General features: G+C 40.3%; 2 protein-coding genes across 2 annotated transcripts in view; one reads left to right on the plus strand and one right to left on the minus strand.

Annotated features, from left to right (window-relative positions):
* stbd1 (starch binding domain 1) overlaps positions 1-24,772 on the plus strand; it is a 59,384-nt gene that overhangs the window by 13,538 nt on the left and 21,074 nt on the right. The window lies entirely within an intron of this gene.
* Positions 1-24,772, minus strand: part of LOC144508316 (coiled-coil domain-containing protein 158-like) — a 111,497-nt gene that overhangs the window by 4,389 nt on the left and 82,336 nt on the right. Inside the window, exons 18-22 of the mRNA XM_078236181.1 lie at positions 19,392-19,511; positions 12,888-13,048; positions 8,743-8,799; positions 7,378-7,442; positions 240-452 (exon numbers count right to left, since the gene is read on the minus strand). Coding sequence (XP_078092307.1) covers positions 240-452; positions 7,378-7,442; positions 8,743-8,799; positions 12,888-13,048; positions 19,392-19,511 — 616 coding nt within the window. The remainder of the gene's footprint in view (positions 1-239; positions 453-7,377; positions 7,443-8,742; positions 8,800-12,887; positions 13,049-19,391; positions 19,512-24,772) is intronic.

The following is a 24,772-nucleotide window of genomic DNA, read 5'->3' on the forward strand; positions in this document are numbered from 1 at the left end:
TAACCATGAGATTTTTGTTGTTTTGTTAATGACACTTGTATTTTTGACGTGTTTTTAATTTGGATTCGAAGCTTAGCTAATAACTGAGATACCCCCTGCTCTGTTTAATTGACTGCAGATGCTAACCTTGTGTTAAAAGTTAATCCTTCAAAAGCGAACTAAAATCAAACGTCCTTTGTCAAGACTATAAAAAGGAAAAGTTTTAGTGGCTCCCCCTTTGAGTACACAATTGTTCTTACCAGTAGTTTGGAAGTGAAGTTCATTTTCTGAATATGGTGCTGACATGTAGCCAGTCCTTGAAGCGCACAAGTCATCAAGGACTGAGGATTCCCGTCTGTGCTCACACAGTGAGCCAGTTAGCAAGGAAGATACTGGTGATCTCTCTGACAGGCTCTGATGCTTGGGGGAGGAGGCGTAACATGGACCACCACCTATCTGTAACGAGTGGTCCGCTGCAGGGAGTAAAGCAATTTTTATCTTTAGCAAAATGTAACTGGGTAATTGAAATACATCAAACTGTTACTAGAAGCATCAACGTGGAGTTGCTGCAATCAGATCAGAGAATAATCAATAAGAAATTGCACCTTATTTAACTGAAGTCCTGAGTTCAGTGCTTGCTTTTTTTCAGTTGGTCAACAGGTGATGAAGTTTCATTTCAAATGTTGCAATATTTAGGTACAAGGAAATGTTTGTGTACAACAAGGCTTTCGTGTAGTAAAACATCCTAATGTGCTTAATGAGTGAAAATCAGAAAAATAAAGTTCTCGTCATGGGAAAACTTTTCTAACATGTGGGTTTTTCTTGAATCAGCTGGCTGAATTAGTGCTGTGGTCCGGAAGGGTGAAGCGTAGACCTCATTAAGATTCGTGGAGAAGTCCACTCTGCTGGAGCAGGTGGAGAAATTAAATTTTAAAATTGAACTTTTATGTATTGTCACCTCCCCAAGTTTCCTGGAACTCCATATTTGAAATCTGTTTTCCTGACCCTGCCACAGTACCAAAACAGCTCTTATCAAAATACATATAACATCCTGTATGTCTACTTCAAAAATAAATGATCCCTCTTTTTAATCTGGAGCTGCCTGCAGCCTTTAGCACAGTTGACCACACCAAACCTCCTCCAGCACTCTTCCACTCTCTCCCAACTGGGTGGGACCACACTCACTGGTTCCATTACCAATGTAATCATAGTCTGAGAATTCCTGCAGTGACTTCTCTTTCTGCTCATGCAGTTTAAATGATCCCCCTAAAAATCTATCCTTGGCTCCCTCTAATTTCTAATCAGCAAGATTCATCCAAACAAGGCATCAGTTTCCATGTTATGCTGATTACAATGTGGAGATGCTGGCATTGGACTGGGGTAAACACAGTAAGAAGTCTCTCAACACCAGGTTAAAGACCAACAGGTTTATTTGGTAGCACAAGCCACTAGCTTTTGGAGCCTGCCCCTTCGTCAGGTGAGTGGGAGTTCTGTTCACAAACAGGGCATATAAAGACACAAACTCAATTTACAAAATAATGTTTGGAATGCGAGTCTTTACAGGTAATCAAGTCTTAAAGGTACAGACAATGTGAGTGGAGAGAGGGTTAAGCACAGGTTAAAGAGATGTGTATTGTCTCCAGACAGGACAGTTAGTGAGATTTTGCAAGTCCAGACAAGTCGCGGGGGTTACAGATAGTGTGACATGAACCCAAGATCCCGGTTGAGGTCGTCCTCGTGTGTGGAACTTGGCTATCAGTCTCTGCTCAGCGACTCTGCGTTGTCATGTGTCGTGAAGGTTGCCTTGGAGAACGCTTACCCGAAGATCAGAGGCCGAATGCCCGTGACCGCTGAAGGGTTCCCCAACAGGAAGAGAACACTCCTGCCTGGTGATTGTCGAGCGGTGTTCATTCATCCGTTGTCGTAGCGTCTGCAAGGTCTCCCCAATGTACCATGCCTCAGGACATCCTTTTCTGCAGCGTATCAGGTAGACAATATTGGCCAGGTTGCAAGAGTATGTACCGTGTACCTGGTGGATGGTGTTCTCACGTGAGATAATGGCATCCGCAGATGCTATGACAACGGATGAATGAACACTGCTCGACAATCACCAGGCAAGACTGTTCTCTTCCTGTTGGCGAACACTTCAGCAGTCACAGGCATCCGGCCTCTGATCTTCGAGTAAGGGTTCTCCAAGGCAGCCTTCACGACACACAGCACAGAGTCGCTGAGCAGAGACTGATAGCCAAGTTCCGCACACATGAGGACGGCCTCAACCGGGATCTTGCGTTCATGTCACACTATCTGTAACCCCTGTAACTACTTGCCTGGGCTTGCAAAATCTCACTAACTGTCCTGTCTGGAGACAATACACATCTCTTTAACCTGTGCTTAACACTCTCTCCACTCGCATTGTCTGTACCTTTAAGACTTGATTACCTGTAAAGACTCGCATTCCAACCATTATTTTGTAAATTGAGTTTGTGTCTTTATATGCCCTGTTTGTGAACAGAACTCCCACTCACCTGATGAAGGGGCAGTGCTCCAAAAGCTAGTGGCTTTTGCTACCAAACAAACCTGTTGGACTTTAACCTGGTGTTGAGACTTCTTACTATGCTGATTACACCAAACCTAAGCACCATTTCACTCAACCCTTCTACAGACTCTACATTGTCAGACGTTTGTCAGTCATCCACTACTGAATAAGCAGAAATATCCAACAATGAAGTTTTGGAAAGACTGAAACCTTGCTTTTGGTTCCCACCACAAACTTCATTCCCTCACCACAGGCTCCATCTGGCAATTTTGAGGCTAAACTAGATTGTTCACAATCATGTCATATTTGCTTCTGAAATGGGATTCTGACCATCCCTCTGTGCTGTTACCATGACCACCTATTTTCATGTACACATTGCCTGGCTCTGCCCATGGCACAATTCATCTGCTGCTGAGACTCACACGCATCCCTTGTTACCTTTTAGACATGACTATCCCAATGCACTTTTTCCCAGTGTCCCACGTTCTAATCTCTATAAACTTGATACCACCTTGAACTCTGCTACTCTTATCCCAACTCCCACCAAATTCTGTTCATCCATTACCCCTGTGTTTAATGACCCACACTGCCTCCTAGTTCAGTAATAGCCTTGTTTTAAAAATTCTCATTTTCAAAGTCCCCGCCCTGCCCTCGGAGTCACTTTCCTACCTCTAATCTCCTCCAGCCCCCACAACCTGTTGCTGAGGGGGTAATCATTTAGATTAGAAATTGGAGGGAGCCAGGATAGATCCTAGGGGGGAAGTAACAGCGTTAAAAATGCAAGAACAGAAAGAAGTCATTTTAATCTTCTAATTCTGATCTCTCCAGCACCCACAGATTTAATTGTATCATCATTGGACCTGTACTCGCAGCTGAAATTTCCCCTCAAATTCTCTGCCTCTTTCTGTAACAGTCCTTGGCCCATAGCCCTGCAGGTTAAGGCACTTCAAGTGCATATCCAAGTCTTTTTAAGGCAACCCTTCAGATGTTAGTCTAACTATGTCCTTGTGTGGCTTTTGTTTCATACTCTTTTGAAATGCCTTGGTGTTTTATTACATTACAATGAAAGCTGGAACTGAGGGAAGAACTTGAAAAAATATTGCTGGAATTCTCTCAAACTGAAAAGGCTGTGCGCAGCACTTCTTTTCAAAGGGATTAAACTGGCCCCCTGAACTGCTGGAGAAGGACAATTCTAATCATTATCCTAAATAGCATCCCCCTTTTTTACTCCCTGCACTTCATTGTGTTGAAGAGATGAAGTCATTGTTTTAACTTGCATGATTCTACTCTTCAGTGACAAAAAGTGACCATCTCCATAAAACTCAGTGGTACAGTTTATTGAAATTAGCTTTATTAGACCTAACCTGTGTAAACTTAAAAGGTTGCCAGGTGCAAGATACACATTACTGGTTCATAACATTTCCTTTTAGCATGATGAGAAGGAGGGAGATATTTTTAAAAACCCATAATATATTGAACAGAGTAAAAACAGTCATCGCTTGAGCCAAATAGAAGTTGTACTATTTTAGGCATAAACCGTATCTGAATTAAACTGAAAACTACTGCAGATGCTGGGTTTTCCAGCATTTTCTGTTTTATTTTGCAACTAAACCGATTTGCTTGCCTACCAAATAAGAGAGCGTACTGGCCCAGGATTTCCTTCAACAATGAGATTGGCTATGTATGCTGCAAATTTCACCATTGCTAATTTATATTTTATTCAACTTGGTTTTCAAATTAGAAGCAGCACAGCTATTGTTTCACAGCATTAACATTGTCAAGGAAACTGACTCATGCAGCTTTGGTTTATTTCAAACAAAGTAATTGGGTGAGTGTCTCAGCCGATTCTTTATTAACCAATTGATTTATTTTATTGTTTAACATGGTCATGCAATATCCCACACTTTCAATACCAGAACACTTCCTTTCAATATCTGCAAGGAGCTCAGTAAGATATTTGCCAGTTATTCTCTTACTGATCCAGAGATTGCTTGATGAAGTTTCAATGGATTTCACACCATTTACTAGATGTGGTTTTAAAACTGCTCCATTTGTAGGCTGATCTGTTTCAGATTGCATTGTTTTACATTGTCAAAATTACAGTCTAACAGAAACATTACCAATAACAACACAATAGTTTTAAGTAACTTTGCCTCTTAGAATATAGCATTGATTTTAATGCATGGAAAACATCGTCATTTTGGCCCAAGGCTATAAACTGAATGCAGTTTATCCTTTAATACTGTCAAAGGTATGATGTATATATACTTTGTACAATGTTACAGCTTATAGCCTTGAATCAGAAATCTGCACAGATGACATCTTGTTTTGTAAAATGCATTTAAAACAAAAGTGTTTAAACTTGAGCGCTGCTGACCCTGATCTGGTCTATTATGGAAGAATCTACAGTGACATGTGATGTGCTTCTTGTGCTGTGATTCCAATGAGTCAAAATTTAGCTTCTATTTCTGTCACAGTTTCTATTTGATGGACAATCCACTGTAACGTTTGTAAATAGTTCCTGGAGACTGACATCTTAGCCCATTCACAACTAAGCAGACAATTGATGCATTAGAACTGCAGGTCTGCAGACAAGTATCTATGATGGATGTAAGTACAATCTGTAAATAAACTGATGTGATATGACAAAAATTAAAGAACTCAATTGTTGGTTATATTCCAGTTGTGGCAGCTAGTGCTGGTCTGAGAAAGGCAAGAAGAATTAAAGCTGATCCCACATACAAACTGGTTAGTAAGCAAAATAAAACTCAGCTGGTTCGGCAGCTGCTGTGGAGAGAGAGAAAAAGGAGTTAATCTTTCATCAGAACAAGAAAACGTTAGAGATGTAGCAAGTTCAGAGACTGGGAATGGGTGGGGTTAGGGGAGGAAAGAAGAAAAAGGCAAGTTTTGGTAGCTCCTATTCAAAAGCAAGGAGGGAAAGAACTAGGAAGTTGAATAAAGAAAAGAGACAAAAATGCTTTTACAGAAGAGTAGAACTTCAAGTGGAGATAAATGGTGATGAATTCAACACTAATGTGAAAACAAAATACTGTCGATCTTGAAATATAAACAGAAGATGCTGGAAATATTCAGCAGGTTGGATAGCAGCTGAGGTTTCCCTTTTCCATATTTACCTTTTTAGTGTGTTCTATTTCCTTTGTTTGATCTGGTAATTACCAAAACTTTGGTCAACCATGTTAAATTCTGTTAACTACATAAATCTAAAAGAAAACTAGTTAACAGTAATTGTGACTGTGAAACTATGGGATTGTTGTAAATGCTCACCTGGCTCACTATTGATCTTTGGAGAATCTGACCTGGGCGCAAAGCTGATTTCACCGGCAAAATGATCACACCGGCTGACAAGATCGCAAGAGTCTTTAGAAAGAGTAGGCAGCCTGCAGAACCTGATCAAACAATGCTGCTGGGAGGCTCACAGGTGAAGTGCTGGAGCTCCCCAGCTCAATGGTGCCAGTCAAATGAGGTGAGTATATGAAAACCTCATTCAGACCACCTCGATTTCAAGGGGTGCACTCACAATTCATGACCCCTGCACCAAAACAACCAGGGCAGATCAAATTCAGTTTGCTACTCAATTGTAATCCAGTTCTTTCAAATAAGACGAAAGAAATAAGGTTTCTACACATTTGAGAAATACAAAACAACTTCAATGTTATGAGAGAGCTTTAGCCAAAAGGGATTGTTTTTCTCAATGTCCGTATATCCAGCAGAGAACCTCATCAATTGTGAGCACATATTGGAAATCTGAGCACCCAAACTTCTCACCATTTACACTGTGTAGCACATCAGAAACAGGCTGTCTCCAAGGCTCTTATGTGGTAAACCACTGTTAGCTTATTGCCTGTGTGTGTGACACATGCTTGGACATGCCCCTGCTGCCCCTGTCTGGGACTACTACTCCTCCTCCTTCCCCCCCCCCCCGGTCCAGGTATAAAGATGACTGCTCCCCACCCCCTGCCTCAGTCTCTGGACCAGCATGGGTGTGCTCCAAGTCTTTTGCTAATAAAAGCCTATTTGTTCTTGCATGCAAACTAGTCTTTGCTTACTTGATTGTGACTTGGCTTTATAGGTGTTGATGCACTAAATGGCTTTGGTATTGTTTGCATTAAATAGTGAGAAAAACAGCAGAGAATGTGTATAATAAAAGTAAAATAATGGAATCTGAAACAAAAACAGAAAATGCTGCAAAAACTCAAGTCTGGCAGCATCAGTGGAGAGAGAGAAAATAGAGTTAATGTTTTGAGTCCGTACGAAGACTCTTCAGAGCTGTTTATATTAACTACAAAGTATTACACAGGTGTGCGTGCTTGGTATTACAATACCCTGTGTTCGGTTCCAGAACCTGGCTTCAATCTAGGCAACCTGATAGGATGACGGTCTTCTGTAAAAGGGTTCTATGTTGACTAAACCTTAAATGAAAATTGGCTCACAGCACAAAAATAGCCGAGAGTTAGCACTATCTGTTTATCTAAGTTACTGCATTGGGATGTTTTGCATGCTTGAGGTGGAGTGAAAGCTAATCTCACTACATCACGTATGTAAAGTGCTGAACCATTATCTGAAGTGCAAAGTGTCTAGTTCCTGACGCTTAATACTAGCCTCCTGCTGGACATGTGCACAATCAAACACAATGGTTATGAAGTAGACAGTTTTTTTTTCAAAACATTTTTGGTTATGTTAACAGTAACATCCCTTATACAAATTTGTTGTGGAAATGCAGCAGTATAGATTCCCATGCAAACTATATATATTTTAGAATAACATTCAGGTTAATATTTGCTGGTAACATCAGGGAGATACAGACTCTGACCGAACCCCAGCTGCGTTAATGTTAGACTCACCAGTGCAAGTAAAGTTGTCAATACTGAAGGGTTCTTTTACATCCGGAGAACACATTATTCGATCCCTGCGGGGAAGAGAGATGCAAATAGCATTCCAACTTGCTAGCAGCATGCACAGATTTAGTAACAACAGCATAGGGTTAACTTCAGCAAGCATGCAAACAAACATTGCTGCAGGGAAAGCAAAGGAGAAGTGCCATAGCTGCCCAGCCCAATGTTAACAGTCAAATAAGGTGGGTAGTACATTCAAGCGGTTTTGGATTTCAAAGATGCTGTATTTTTTTTAAAAAATTCATCCTCAAAGAAAAGTGTTATTTCAAAGTTTAATTTTGCAAGAAAAGTCATCGAAAAAGCAATCCAGTCAGCCCTGCTGGAGAGTGTGTGCGCTTGTGGATGTCAGGTGAGGAGGATAGGATCAGACTTTGATGCTTCACAAGGATTTTTATTCATTCATGGAACATGGGCATTGCTGGCTGGCCAATATTTATTGCCCATCCCTAGTTATGCTTATGAGTGGCTTGCTAGGCCATTTCAGGGGGAAGTTGAGAGTCAACCACATTGCTGTGGCTCTGGAATCGCATGTAGGCCAGACCAGTTAAAGATAGCAGATTCCCTTCCCTAAAGGACATCAGTGAACCAGATGGGTTTTTCTGACAATTGACAATAGTTTCATGGTCAGCAGTAGATTCTTAATTCCAGATATATTTTATTGAACTCAAATTCCACCATCTGGGTGATGGGATTCGAACCCGGGTCCCCAAAACATTAGCTGTGTTTCTGGATTAATAGTCTAGCAATAATACCACAAGGCCATCGTCTCCCTCAAAGGTCCAAGAGTGTCGACACTTACTGTCTGGATTTGGACATAGTGCAGCAATCTCCAATATCTCACCTATGGTTCCACAGACACGAGCTATGAAAATTATTGGTATTTAAGCAGATTAAAAAGAATGAAAACTGAGCATATACTTCTGAGAGTGGTGAATTAACACGGGTGGCAGCATGCAAGCAACAAGGAGATAAATGAAAGCAAATATACATGTATTGAATCATCTGCTATTAAATACAAGTCTTCATTCCCTTTCACACTGATAATTACATTGCAAAAATCTTGTGTTATGAAGTGAGAGAATTCCAAAACCAGATCACTCAGTTCATTTTAAGAAGTTGTTTTTCCAAGTACATTTCATAAATTGTGGAATTTGGCGAGCTTGACTTGAATTTAATTTTATTAATACTATTTGCAGCAGAAAACAATGACATTTTCAATTGGTTTTTTTTGTCCCCCAACAATCCATCAATCACAAAACAATACTGAACTGAAAGGATAATAAACACATCCAACCAAATGCAAAATTCTCAAACCTGAAGCAGGTGTCTTGTGTTCCTCTGTTCATACAAACGTCTGTATTCAAGTCATCCCTAAAATTGAAACAACAGGGGACAAAAGTAATGCAGTGAAATTCAGCAACTTTCTAATTTCATAGCTACCCCCAATATTAAGATTACTTTCAGGCTTAAACAGTCATTGTATATTGTTTTCACTGAAGCAAATATTCTTAAATGAGTATTCTGAAATCTAACACGTCAAGTATGCAAGATGGACTTATTTCCTAAAAAGCTACACAAGCACTGTTTATTTATGAAAGATCATAAGTTTGTAAGAAGGTATCCGTATAAAAAGATTTTCATATTTACAGAAGATGCTGAAAGTGGCAATGTATCCAGAGGCAGAAAGATGTAGAGCTTCCAGTGAACAGGGTCAATAGAATATAAATACAATTAGATGTGATGGTTTATTGTTCATTAGGGTGATGGTTTATTGTTCATTAGGGTAAATTCATTGCATGCTTGGGGGCGGGCTGTTGTAGGAGGAAGAGCAAGAATGGCCAATGCCATTCAGAAATTGGGCTACAACACCTGCATTATTTTTTCAACCTGCGCTCCCTTTGTCCAAACTGCCACGGGGTACCTCTGCTGGATGAGCTTACCACATTAAGAAATCGGGTTAGGTTGATTGGCCATGCTAAAATTGCCCATTAGTGTCCTGAGATGCGTAGGTTAGTTGAGAGGAAGAATGCAATTCAGACAAAGTGATCGTGTTAACTGATTAGACTAGATTTGAAGTAACTTCAGAAATATATTTTTGTTCAAGAAAGAGGGAGGGGGAAAAAAAAGTGGGCGGCACGGTAGCACAGTGGTTAGCTCTGCTGCTTCACAGCTCCAGGGACCTGCGTTCGATTCCTGGCTTGGGTCACTGTGTGGAGTTTGTACATTCTCCTCGTGTCTGCGTGGGTTTTCTCCGGGTGCTCTGGTTTCCTCCCACGGTCCAAAGATGTGCGGGTTAGGTTGATTGGCTATGCTAAAATTGCCCCTTAGTGTCCTGAGATGCATAGGTTAGAGGGATTAGCGGGTAAATATGTAGGGATATGGAGGTAGGGCCTGGTCGGTGCAGACTCGATGGGCCAATGGCCTCTTTCTGCACTAGTAGGGTTTCTATGAAATCAAGATGGTGGAACACCAAAGCAAAAAATGAACTAAAAGATAAATCGGGAAGAAACCAGTTAAAAACAATTAGTACAGAAGATGCACAGTGAAGTGGTTGACTCTTAAATGCCCTCTGAAATTGACGAGCAAGCCACTCAGCTCAAGGGCTATCAGGGATGGAGGGGCGGGGAAGGCAGAGGAGTTCTTTGTGAATCTGCTCCTGGCCTTAGCCAAATGTGCCATTTAACAGGTTCAGGCTGCAGGCAACAGAATAGGGCGTCTGACCCAACTGTCTGCCCCTCTATCATGGCTAGATTTGCAGTGGGTTGGCCCTGGAGAGGGAGCATAAGGTGTCCAAGGGCACCATCGAGGCCTTCTATGGCTCGTTGGGCCCCACAGGGCCTGGGGTGTATTATCAATCCCATTTAATCACATTTTGGTTTGATGTTTTAAGTTTCCTTTCCGCTTTGGTTTTTGTTTTGGGCAGTGTGGTTCCCCCCCGCCCCCCCGTTTTCGAGGACTTCCCTTCTTGATTTGTCCATTAGTTTGTTTATTTAATTCAATTGTTTTACCAAAATGAAAAATGGATGACAAATGCTGGTTCAGTCAGCAATGTCCTCATCCCATGAACGAATATTTTAAAAACGGAAGGACTTCAAATTGGCTGTATGCATTGAATGGAATAGTGGTGCAGAAGGCTGATCAGAAAATAAAGATTGGTGACTTAATTGAAACCATCAATCTACTTTATGGCTATAATAAAAATGGTAAACAAGGTAATTAGTTGAGAAGAATGAAATTCAGACAAAGTGATAGTGTTAACTGATTAGACTAGATTTGAAGTAACTTCGGAAATATATTTCTGCTCGAGGAAGAGGGAAAAAAAGATACAATCAGGATGCTCAACCTAGTCTCATGAACCAAAGTTACAAGGAAAGATTGAACATGTTCTTCTTGGAAAGGCTTTGACAAAATAGATCAGACATTGTACACAGCAACAAACAACTCAGAAACCAGGGAATGTAAACTTCAAAAAACTGAAAATTAGGATGTTTCTGCTTAAAACCTGCCAGCTCAGTGCAAATAAATGATCCTGGAGTTTCAAGTGTAAGTTACAATCAGAGCAAATTATGTTTCCACAATTTTTGAGTTAGTTCATGGGAAATTGGCCTGACACAACTGGCTCTGACACCAGATCAAATCAATCACTGTGGTGTATTTCCACTCTTGTGCTCATTAAAATTAAGCTGTTTTTCTTTTCTCAACACAAAGGTACAATGCTATTATGGACTAAAGAGCTTCAGTTTTTGTTTAAATTACTCTACACTAACTAAACTGGTTAATGGTTCTTTGTAGCCCTTTAAAGCAATTTAAAACCAGGTCACACATAGGTGATTTATCAGACAGGTTAAAAATGCTTTTTTTTTCGTGAAGTCATTTTTAGCTGTAGTTTATCACAACTAAATTCATCAAGGAATACTTCTAATGCAAGAAGTAGAATATTAGCCTGGTTAGAGAATTGGCTAATGGGCAGGAAACAGCGAGTGAAGGGGTTCTTTTTCAGATTGGTGACCTGTAACCAGTGTGGTTCCACAGGGATCAGTGCTGGGACCGCAACTGTTTACAATATATGTTAATGACTTGGAGGAAGGAAGTGAATGTACTGTAGCCAAATTTACAGACAACACAAAAATTGATAGAAAGGCAAGTTGCGAGCGGGATACAAACCGTTTACAAAGAGATATTGAAAGGTTAAGTAACTGGGTAAAAAGTTAGTATAATGTGGGAAAATGTGTGTTCACTTTAGAAGGGAGATCAAAAGAACAGAGTATTATTTAAATGGAGAAAAAACACAAAGTTGCAACACAAAGGAACTTGGGGTTCTTGTGCACAAAACATAGAAAGCTAGCACACAGGTGCAGCAGGTAATCAGGAAGGCTAATGGAATATTGGCCCTTATTTCAAGGGGATTGGAGTATAAGAATAGGGAAGTCTTGCTGCACTGTACAAGGTACTGATGAGACCACGTCTGGAATACTGTGAGCAGTTTTGGTCCCCTTATTGAAGGAAAGATATTATTTAATCAGAGGTAGCTCAGAGAAGGTTCCTTGAGATGATCCCCGGTATGGAGGGATTATCTTATGAGGAAATGTTAAACAGGTTGGATCTCTGCTCATTGGACTTTAGAAGAATGAAAGGTGATCTCACTGAAACATATAGGATTCTTAAGGAACTTGATAGAGGAAATGCTGAGAGGATGTTTCCCCTCAGCGGAGAGTCTAGGACCAGAGGGCATTGTCTCAGAATAAAAAGGTGCCAATTTAAGACTGAGATGAGGAGGAATTTATTCTGAGGATTGAGAGTCTTTGGAACTCCTTGCCACAGAGCTGTGGAGCACAGCCCTTTTGTATATTTAAGGCTGAGATAGATTTTTGATCAGTAGGGGAATCAAGGGTTCTGGGGAAAGGGCAGGAAAGTGGACATGAGGAATGTTGGATCAGCCACGATCCTATTGAATGGTGGAGCAGGCTTGAGAGGCCGAATAGCCGCCTCCTGTTCCTATTTCTTATGGTCAAAACATATTAGGCACCAAAACAGTTTTGTTTACAAAGATTTATAGGATTGGTCTAGCAAATAATAGATGGGGAATATAGTCAATTTCAATGGAGGGCAACAGAAAAAGTATCCTGGAATGCATATTGGCACCCTGAAGAGGGCCGTTCTTCAATTCGCAAACAGCCTCAGAAAAATTCAAATAGATTTAGATGATCTATATCTGAGATGTGATGTGAATTTATCCAAATGTTAATTCTGGAAAGCGAATACTCACCTCCAAAGAGAATGCCTCTTTCCATAAATTGTATGAACTGGCAGTAATATCAATAGAAATGTGGGACAGCATGCTTTAATAACTATTCATTGTCCCTGAAATTGTAATTCTGGTAAATTTAAACTAATTTAACAAGTTTAATATTGCTCCATTATGACCAAACAGTAAAATATATCAAGTATCTGAATCTTACACAGCATGCATATTTCTTGATGTTCGTTCTCCTTCACATTCAGTGTAATTTACACCACTTGATCGGCTGCATCCATCAGAGGCTGCACTCTTCAGGTCCATTAGAATATTTTTTAGCTCAGGGTTTAAGTCCTCTTGAAAACAACTGGATCCGGACACTGCCTGAAGTTTATAAATGGAAAAAATATGTAATTAAATAGTTAATGACAAGGGTCTGGCAAATGGAGTACAATGTTGGTAAATGTGAGGTCATCCATTTTGGTAGGAATAACAGCAAAATGGACTATTATTTAAATGGTAAACATGCTGATGAGAGCATGCTGCTGTGCAGAGCGACCTGGGTATCCTTGTGCATGAATTGCAAAAAGTTGGTTTGCGGGTTGCAGCAGGTAATTAAGATAAATGGAATTTTGTCCTTCATTGCTAGAGGGATGGAGTTTTAAAACAGGAAGGTTACAGTGCAGCTATATAAGCTGCTGGTGAGGCCACACCTGGAGTATTGTGTAGTTTTGGTCTCCTTACTTGAGAAAGGATATACTGGCACTGGAAGGGGTGTAGAGGAGATTCACTAGGTTGATTCCAGAGTTGAGAGGATTGGCTTATGAGGAGAGACTAAGTAGACTGGGACTATACTCAATGGAATTTAAAAGAGTGAGGGGAGATCTTATAGAAACATATAAAATTATGAAGAGAATAGATAAGATAAAAGCAGGGAGGTTGTTTCCACTGCCTGGGGGAAACTAGAACTAGGAGGCATAGCCTCAATAAGGGTGAGCAGATTTCGGACCGAGTTGAAGAACTTCTTCACCCAAAGAGTTGTGAATCTGTGGAATTCCTTGCCCAACGAAGCAGTTGAGGCTACCCTCGCTGAATGTTTTTAAGGCAAAGATAGATTTTTGAACAGTAAAGGAATTAAGGGTTATGGTGAATGGGTGAGTAAGTGGAGCTGAATCCATGAAAAGATCAGCCATGATCTTATTGAATGGCGGAACCGGCTCGAGGGGCCAGATGGCCTACTCCTCCTGCTCCTAGTTCTTATGTTCTTAACATTACGATGCAACTTGAATTTGACTTGGATCTTTGGAGCTGGGGAGGAGACATTGAGCCAATTTTCAATTTAAATGGGTGGAATTAATGTGAGAACTATCCTATTTAATTTCCAATGAAATCCACTCCCTCAGTTTACCATTCAAGTGGCGATGGCAAAATGATCCCCGTTATCTCTAGGGTTGCAAGCTTTTTGAAAAGCTCACTACAGTTTGGTTTTAACCTTTCTGAAACTTTAATCCATAATTTTGCAATGTGTGAAATGTCCTGCGATAGTGACACAACTTTCATGAATCTTAACATAATTTCAGTGAAAGAGTACACACATTTCTCAAATCCGTTGCAATCGATGCAGTACTTACTCCATGATCTGACTTGACCTATTGTAACTATGGTGAACACCTGCTTTCTGAAGGATTACATTTCAGCATAAAATGTTAAGCATTTTTCGGCAAAAATAAAAAAAGTTCATGTATGAACATTGTCATCAAGAAGATGGAAACTATTAAAGTGATTTATCATAAGTTTGAATTTTGTCTTCTAATGTTCATGCCAACCAAATAAATCGACCATTGCAGTGGAGGGAGAAATAGAAATATATCCATGCATTTTCCATGACTGACATGTTCAATTAAACAGCTGTAATTTGCCATTGTGTATGGGAATTGGCAACTTTACTGGGTATTGTTACGACATCTGGGTATCTCTAGCAGTAGATTGGAAACTAGCAATACTGCAATTACAAGCTGCATAATGAGCATACAAGAAACAGGCCCGGAAGATGGCCATGCTGCCCACTGAGCCTAATTCACAATTCAATAAGACCATGGCTGAATTTCTGCATGTCCACTTTACCATCCTATTCCCATGTCCTCTAATTCATTTACTGCCCGAAATCTATCAATTTCAGTAAAAATGAAGAAAATTTCTAGCACAAAGGCAGTTATTCGGTCCACTATACTTTTCTGGCTGAAAAAGCTGTCCAGCCTAATCCCAGTTTTAGCTCTTGGTCCGCAGTCCTGTAGGTTACGGCACTTCAAGTGCACATCTGAGTTAAATGAGCCGAGAATTTCTGCTTCCAACACCTTTTAAGCCAGGGAGTTCCAGACATTCCCACCAACCTTTGGGTGAAAATATTTCTCTTATCTTTCTGTCATTTACTTCAAATTTATGTCTCCCTGTTATTGACCTCTCGTCTAAGGGAAATAGATCCTTCCTATCTACACTATTTATTCTAAGCCCTTCATAATTGCATACATCTAAACAAAATTGACCCTTAACCCACTATATTCTACAGAAAACAACCCTAGCCTATGCCATCTTCCCTCACAGCTAAAATTTTCTAGTGCTGGAAACGTCCTCATAATTCTCCTCTGCACCTCTCTCCAGTATTATCACTTTCTTCCAGTAATGCAGCAACCAGAAACGTACACAGTATTATGACTGCAGCTTTATATAATTCTAGCATAACCTCCCCACTCTTACATTCTGCGCCTTGGCTAATAAAGGAAAGTATCCATGCACACCTTCCTAACCGACTTATCGACCTGTCCTGCTGCCTCCAGCGTGCTCTGGAAATGTAAGGTTCCTCTATACTTCTGTCCGACCATTATTGGTGTATTCCCTTGTTCTGTTTGTCCTTCCCAAATGCATTACTTCCTGCTTTTCTGGATTGAATCCATTTATGACTTTTCTGCCCACCTAACCCACCCATTGATATAGTTACGCAGTCTGCAGCCTTATTCCTCATACTAAATTTTTGCATCATCTGCAAATTTCTTAATAATGCCCCCCCGGCCACCATATCTAAGCCTAAATCATTCATATATACCACAAAATGCAAAAGATCTCATACTGAGAACCATAGAACTCCACTGAAAACAACCTTCCAGTCACAAAAACATCTGTTGACAATTACCTTTTGCCTCCTGTCACTGATTTAATTAATCTATGCTTTTCTAATTGCCAATTTATACTGTTCCTCAGAATCTTTTCCAATGATATGCCCACCACCGAGAGGAATAAACTCATTGGCTGAGCATTCATCGCCTTCTGTGGTAGACAATTGCAAAGGTTCACCATCCTCTCAAAAGAATAAATCTTTTCTTACCTCACTCCTGATTTTGAAACTGAGACCTAATTCTAAACACACCAGCCAGAGAAAACAGCCTCTCAGCACCTAAACTGTGAATCCCTCTCAGAATGTTATACATTTCAATGAGTTCACCTCTCATTCTTCTAAACTCCAGACATATATTTGTGTATATTCTACACAAATCTCTCATCTTGGGTCAGCTATTTCATCCCAGGAATCACTCTAAGTAACCGTTGTTGCATCCCCTCTAAAGCAGTAAATTCTTCCTTTGGTAAGGACAGTAAAACTTACATAGTGCAGGTGCTCCAGTGTGATCTCACTTGCTTTCCTAACTGCTTGTTTTACCTCCATGTCAACTTTGTGATTCATATGCAAGGACCTCCAAATCTGTCTAAATACCAACATTGACTATTATCACACCTTTCAAAAAATATGCTGCTTTTCCATTCTTCCTGCCAGTGAATAATTTTGCACTTCCCCAGATTATACTCATCTGCCACCTTCTTGTCCAATCACGTAATCTGTTCATATCCCCTTGCAGTCTGTTTGTGTCCACCACACAGCCTACTTTCCCACCTAGCTTTGTGTCATCAGCAAACTCGGTTATCTCACAATTGGTCTGGATGGGATTGTTATCGGTGCAGGCTTAATGGGCTGAACGGCCTCTTTCTGGACTATAAGAATTCTATGGTCCCTCATCTAAGTCATTAATACAGATTGTAAGTAGACATGAGGATTGAACCTTGCAGAACTCCACTAGAAATACCTGAAATCAAAAAAATAGACAATATCACTATCAACAGCTTGCCCTGCAAACTTCTGCAAAAGATAAACCCTGATGAATACTGCAATTGATGTCTGAACAAGTTACACATCCTCGCACATTGGTACAGAATTTGTTCTAATGGTTATATTTGCAACAGACTCCATTGTCTCTGCTGTGTGTGATCTTTAAGTGGTGCATTTACATCACGATTTGCTGGACAAACAACTAGGCCAAATGACAATTAGCATTGGCAGTGGAGCAGAAGCAGTGTCATCAATGGCCAAAGTAAAAGCTCATTGGGACATGATGATAGTCAAGCACAAAGTTATTTAAAATAGATGTCTATAGATCAAACCACTGGACAGAAACAATCACAAATGTAAACAGAGTTATATTTTGTTTATACGTCTGTTTTTAAATCTGTCTGGTTAGTTACATGGAACAGTAACACTATCTTTCCACTGAGGTTGTACAAACAGAAATGAGAGGTGTTTAACCTTCAGTTGTTTGAAAAATGTCATCCTTTTTCTGACTTGCTACTTTGAAGATATTGGACACAAGCTGATAAACACAATATTCAGAACAAACGGAGCTGTATGGCATACTTCCAATACAGGCTACTGTGCTAACAGCTCATGATGTGGTCTCTTCTACAATGGGGAGATTGAAAGCAGATTGGGTGGTCACTTTGAAGAACTCCTCTACAAGCGTAACCCTGAACTTCTGGTCATCTATCATTTTAATTTTCACGTCCAATTTGCACTCAAACCGCTCTTTCCTCTATCCCCATGGTGTCCCAGTGAGGATGTGGAGATGCCGGCGTTGGACTGGGTAAACACAGTAAGAGTTTTAACAACACCAGGTTAAAGTCCAACAGGTTTATTTGGTAGCAAATACCATTAGCTTTTGGAGCGCTGCTCCTTCGTCAGATGGAGTGGAAATCTGCTCTGTTTGAGAGCAGATTTCCACTCCATCTGATGAAGGAGCAGCGCTCCGAAAGCTAATGGTATTTGCTACCAAATAAACCTGTTGGACTTTAACCTGGTGTTGTTAAAACTCTTACTGTGTCCCAGTGAGGCACAGAGTAAGCATGAGAAACATAATGTAATCTTTTGATTAGGCATTTTACAGACTTTCAAACTCAATACTTTCAACAAATTCAAATCATAAAATTGGCCCCTATTTTTTTGGAAACCCTCTCTTAGTGGTGTTTCTGCTATTCTCATTTATGCTTCCACTAGACCAATCTATTGTTTCATACAAACTTACAAATTAGGGGACAAAGTAGGCCATTCAGCCCCTCGAACCTGCTCTGCCATTTGATAAGATCATGGCCGATCTGTTTTTGGTTCAAGTTTTACATTCCCATCTACCCCGGTAACCTTTGATTCTCTTGTTTAACAAGAATCTATCTTAAAAATATTCAATGACCTCGCCTCCACCGCCTTCTGAGGCAGAGTTCCAAAGTTGCACAAATCTCAGAAAAAAATTCTCCTCGTCTCTGTCCTAAAAGGGCAACACATAATTTTAGAACAGTGCCCTTTAATTCAGGACTCACCCACAAGAGCAAACATCCTTTCTACATCCATCTTGTTTCCTGTTCCATTACCATTTCCTTTTGTTTTGCATCATCACTCCTTTTCTCACTTAATCTTTCCTATCTTCCACCCCATCACAAACTTTCTCATTTGTTCTCTCCCACCACCACCCCTTGGCCTTGTCACTTGTGTAAAATTTGTTGCATCTCTGACCTTTTTTCCAGTTTTGAGAAAGATCAGTCACCTGAAATGTCAAATCTGTTTCCTTCTCCAGTGATGCTGCCAGACCTGCTGAGTATTCCCAGTATTTTCTAATTTTGATCCCATGGCATTTTCACTTGGTATTTTTATTTTTTATCAGGTCAACTTGCTAATCTATTTGGCAAACTAGGCTTTGGTCAGTCATTAATTGATTCTGTTGGCGTCCTTTCCATTAATACAGCTGAAGAAAATGCTCAAGTATTTCCACTTTGAAAGTTTCAGGTAGGTTAGTTCCTTGTCTGAATAGTTATTTGTTGCAGTCAGCAGGACTCAGACAGATGTAATTCTGCGTGAAAAATCACAGCTGCAAAATGCACTTCAAGTTTGATGATGAATGTTTGCTGCAATTCAATTTAATCGTTACATTGTTCATCGACAAAAGCAAACCATTGCTTTGCCTACTTTTCAATTGGGTCTGTTTTCCCTGAATGGCCCAACTGAACATCAGCTCCTTCCCAGGCTCGTGACCCATTATTCTTTCTCAGTCGATCGACAAGACAAACAAAGGTTTCACCAAACTTTTTGGTCAGTGTAACTGCATTACAGAACTGGAATAAACCAGGAGAAATTAGCAGAGTTGCCAGCCTGCCCCCATTACCCTGCTACTACAGTGTAAAGAAGAGCTAGGTGAACGATCTGCTGTGAGGAAACCCAGGGATCTTTAAACTGCCAGCCCCACAGGCCCCGCTGTGCTCTAGGTATCTTCACAAGGGATAAAAGAGGTTACTCACAGTAAGGTTATGGTCCTGGAAAATAAAAATGCATTCATAAAATGGATGACGAAAGATGAACGCTTACAGAAGAGAGGTATCCTGACGATGGCCGGGAAGATGATGGGTTAACACAAACTGGAGGGGAATAGGCTCGAGCATTTGAACACTGACCAGGAGTAGTACTAAAACCTGGACCCTGGAGCTCCTTTAAAACAAAGATATTATACAAAATTATCATGGAAGGTTAGTAGTATATACTTTCAAAAAAAGTAAAAATATACAGCAATATATTGCAAAAAACATTAGTATTTGATTGATTTTGACAACACAGTGTTTTTAACTAATATGAAAACAAGCAAACAAATATTGGGTTGAAAAAAAGAAAAGAAGATAGCAGAATGGATGCATTCTCCCATTGGAACCCTGCAATTGAACACCAAAAAGTGCACAAAGCAGTCTCCGTTGATTTGCCTTCATGTGACAAAGTTGGTCTTTCCTCAGTGTCTCCTCCAGTGGAACAGCCAAGTTCATGGGGCAAACAGGTACTTAAATTTATATTCAGGTTTTCTGGCTCGGTTGTCCAGTAAGCTAAATCAAATAAAAGGATGCAGGTACAGCTTAATCAGCAGCAACCAAGCACACCATTGGTTAAATGTAGTTAACGTCTGGCTCATCCTAACAACACTGCAATTATACCTACACCAAATGGAATGCAGCAAGCAGTTCAAGGTGCAGCTCAGCACCAGCTTCTCAAGGGTAATCAGGGACTGACAATAAATGAGGGCCTTGCCAGCGATGCACAGTTATTGAACAAATAAATCAAATCTGTTGTCCGATGTACTATTGACTATTTTATTACTTTTTGTGTTAACGTCAAGTTAATTATCAACTTAAATGAGTATAAGTAAACGTTTGCTGTGGAATTAAAACACAGCATTAAGAATTCAATTTATTTCAGTTCAGAATTAGTAACACAGCTTCAGCCAGGATTAACTTGATACAGCTTATTAGTAATATTCTGTTTGAAGGATTACAGCATATGCTTTGATCCTGTCCATCTTTCATAGTTCATGTACAAAATAATAGCAAAGTCATGCTCTTCCTGCTTAGGGCGAGTCTTGGATGAAATGCAAATGACCTCCATTCCAATAGCAGTTTTAACATGACAACACAATTCCATCTCCCTCCCACCCCCAAGTCAATTATTTTCTAATTTCAAGCACTCGGAATGTACTTTTACAGTACTAGAGCAATTTAAACACTCAATTCACAAACTTCTGCTCAAACCTCTAGTAAATTACAGCAGCATTTTCCCTTTTTAATTCAGCAAGTTTGAAATATTACTTTAACAATCAGGACGACAGACAATTCCACCTACCAAATCTCCCAATAGATGACTTGTTATTTAAACTGCCATGGAACTATTCCAATTGAATAAGTCACCTGAGGGAGGCCAATAATTAGAAGTAAAAATTCCAAGGAAACATTAAAATTTTGAAAGTTTCACCCAGGCTCCGTAAGGCAATTAAGCAAAATTACAATGCATCAATCAAAGATTACAATCTATATTTTCCACCTTTAGCCAGTGTACCTCAGATATTTCATGGCCTCAGCAGGATTGGAATGATAATGCTGCACACAGTCTGTGCCTATTTTTATCCTCATAGCTTTCAATCCCATTCTTAACCTTTACAAATGTTGTTCATCATCATAGCATTCATTACATTTGATAGAAGACTATTTCCCCACAACTACTCTGCAGTGTTAGTAAGCTTGTTATACCCTTATGTGACCTTTCATAGATCCTTACTTTTAATAGTAAATTTAGGAATTAATTTGATTAACAATTTAAAAAAAAAGAATTTTCTAATATTATGTGGACAGGATAACACTATGTGAAATGATTTCTTCAGCTAAGTTTAATGCAGTCAAAAATGTGCATAAGAACGCTTTTTTTGATCTTCCTACAAACACAAAGGGGGGGATTTTCCCATCCCGGCTGCCATGGGAATCGCAGTGGGCGAGGGGGGTGGACCATGCAAAGGTCCGTTGACCGGGCATGGTATTTTCCAGTTTTGGGGCGAGCGCAGCCGGAAAATCCCACCCAAAGAGAGGAAAACTTTTCCTTGTGAGTAGGGTAACCAGGATTTCAGTACTGCAGTTCAGTGTGAAAAAGTAACCTTTGAAGAGGTGATGGACTGTTTAGTACTGGTCAGGTCATTTAGTTTCTCAGGCCAGTTCTGCCATTCAATAAAATCATGATTAATATGTGGCCCAGCTCTACGTAGCAACCTTTGCTTTACACCCAATACCATGGTTCACAAAAACCAATCAACCTCAGATTTAAAATTAACAATTGGCCCAGCACCAACCACCACTTGCAGAAGAGAGTTCTAAACTTCTACCACCCTTTGCATGTAGAAGTGTTTCCGAACCTCATCCCTGAAAGATCTGACTCTAATATCTAGGTTTTCCAATCAGCAGAAATAGTTTCTCCCAATCTACCCTATCAGTTACCCCCAATTCCATAAAAACTTGAATCAAACCATTCCTCCCCTGATATACAGTCCTAGTTTGTAGTTTCCCCTTGTGATTTAATCTTTAGTCCAGATACTATTCTAATAAATCTATGCTGCTCTCCCTCAAAGGTCATTTATATTTTCTAAGGTGCAGTGCTCAGACCAAACAGAGTACTTTATCCTGGTGTAGTCTAACTATGGCTTTGTCCATCTCTTTGTATTTCAGTCTACTAGATAGAAAGGTCAGCATTAGCTTTTCTGATTACTTTTTGCACTAACCATGACATTTAATAATCTATGTCAATGGGCCCCTAAGTCTATTTGGAACCTCTATTGTTTCTGGGTTTTTACTGTTTAAAAAACACTTTGATCTATCATTTTCAAAGTTCAAAATGGATAACCTCACACTTGTCTTATATTGAAATCCAATTGCCATAGCTTTGCCCACTTATCCATTAATATCTCTTTGTAATTATATGCTTTCATCTACATTGTCTGCATTGCCACCTATCTTTGTGTCATTGGCAGACTTGAATATGTGATTCTCCATCCTATCATCCAAGTTGTTAAATAAATGCAGTGAAGAAGTGCACCCTTATACTGATCTCTGTGGGACAGTCTCAATTCGAGTACCTGCCCAATATCCCTACTCTGTCTCTACTGCCGTCAGATAATCTCCTAAAAGGATGAATAATTTGATCTTAATCCATCATCTTAAACTTTAGGTAATAATCTCTTGAGGCAGACTTTATCAAATGCCTTCTGGAAGTCTATATTAATAATATCCATAGGCATGCCTCGAATCAAAATTGGTCAAAAGAATTCAACTCTGGAGAGAATTGGACAGAGACTGCCCTTGGCATCAATGTAGCATTTGACCGAGTGTGACATTAAGGGGCCAGCAGAAAACAGGAGTCAATGGGAATCGGTAAGGGACAAACTCTCCACTGGTTGGAGTCATGCCTAACACAATGATCTCAGCCCCAGGACATTGCAGGCATTACTCAGTTGTCCTAGGTCGAACCATCTTCAGCTGCTTCATCAATAACCTTCCCTCCATCATAATGTCAGAGAGGGGATGTTCACTGATTTCAGTATCCTTCACAGCTCCACAGATACTGATGCAGTCCATGTCCTCATGCAGCAAGACCACCACTTGGGTTGATAACTGGCAAGTCACATTCATACCACACAAGTCCCAGGCAATATCTATTTCCAGCAAGGAAGAATTTAACTATCCCCTCATGGCATCAATGGCATGATGTGGAGATGCCGGCGTTGGACTGGGGTAAGCACAGTAAGAAGTCTCACAACACCAGGTTAAAGTCCAACATGTTTATTTGGCTTTAGGAGTCTCAAATCCTTGAAGGAGCTTGAGACTCCAAAAGCTAGTGCTGCCAAATAAACCTGTTGGACTTTAACCTGGTGTTGTGAGACTTCTTACTGTCAATGGCATTACCATTGCTGAATCTTCCACTATCAACGTCCTGAGAGTTACCATTGACCAGGAACTGAGCTGGACCAGCCATAAAAATATTGTGGCTTCAAGAGCAGGTCAGAGGCTGGAAATCCTGCAACGAGTAACTTTTCTCTGAACTCCCCAAAGCCTGTCCACCATCTACAAGGCACCAGTTCACCACTTGCCTGGATGAGTACAGATCCAACAACACTCAAGACACCTGACACCATCCAGAGCAAAGTCATTATGGAAGGCTGACTGAAAAGGCATTGATCCAAATCATGAATATAAACCAACAAATAGGTTGTTGGCCTAGGACACTCCCTTGAGGAACTCCTGCAGTGATGTCCTGAAGCTGAGATGACTGACCTCCAACAACCACAACTACCTTCCTTTGCGCCAGGTATGAGTCCAACCAGTGGAGAGTTTTCCCCAATTCTCATTGACTCCAGTTTTACTAGGGCTCCTTAATGACACAGTTGGTTGAATGCAGGCTTGATATCAAGAGCAGTCATTCTCACCTCACTAAGGCTGTTATTAAACCCAAAACGTTACCCATTATTAGATCTAATATGGCAAGCATCCTTGTTGGTTCCAGGACATATTGTTGCAAAAAACTACACAGGCTTGTTATATTTTTGACATGAGCTTGTCTGTTTATCCCAACCTACATGAGAGTTAAATTAAGCCCCTGACAGGCACTTGGCCTTCCATAACTGTGGCAATGCTAGGCTCCTGCTGGTTCCCCAGCTAGCAGGCGAGATCCCTGTTGCAAACATTACATTCTGCCCAATATCTAATTAACTGATTGACTGGGTCATGTGAGCCAAATGGATGATAGCTGCAGAAGTACTCTATGGCAAGCTTGCTATTGGCACGAGACCCACAAGTTATCCATGTCGGTGCTACAAGGTGTCTGCAAACGGTACTTTAAGTTGACTAGGATGACAACCTAGACCCTTTTATTGCGCGAATTGGATGCTATAATTTCTCATCTGCTATTACATGCCATCTTCAGTCATTATGGAAGGCTGACTGAAAAGGCACTGATCCAAATCATGAATATAAACCAACAAATAGGATTATTCTACATGATACATATCAATGTTATCCAAGGGAATTTGCTAACTATAAGGGTGGTATGGTGACACCATTTTATCCATATGTACTAAACTTCAGTGGGAAATGGCTAACATGCAATATGTATCTCACTGCGTACAATTACTCTAAAGACACATACCACTTTTCAGTGTGAAACTCTGCCATCTTTCTCTTTCAAAGTCTGTAAATCTGGTATGAATATATCAGATACAATCACCAAAAACCTCTGACCTCGTCCACAGCTGGAATTCTCCAGTGCCGCGGCAGTGGATGGAGTTTTGGTTGAGTGCCATATTCTCCATTCTCGTTGGCAGCGCGGCAGGTACGGACGAGATTGGAGAATATCACACAATACTTTTTACTTGTTTCTAGGCATTTTTACATTAA

Source organism: Mustelus asterias, chromosome 1 (assembly GCF_964213995.1).
Source record: "Mustelus asterias chromosome 1, sMusAst1.hap1.1, whole genome shotgun sequence".
NCBI classification, from domain to species: Eukaryota; Metazoa; Chordata; class Chondrichthyes; order Carcharhiniformes; family Triakidae; genus Mustelus; species Mustelus asterias.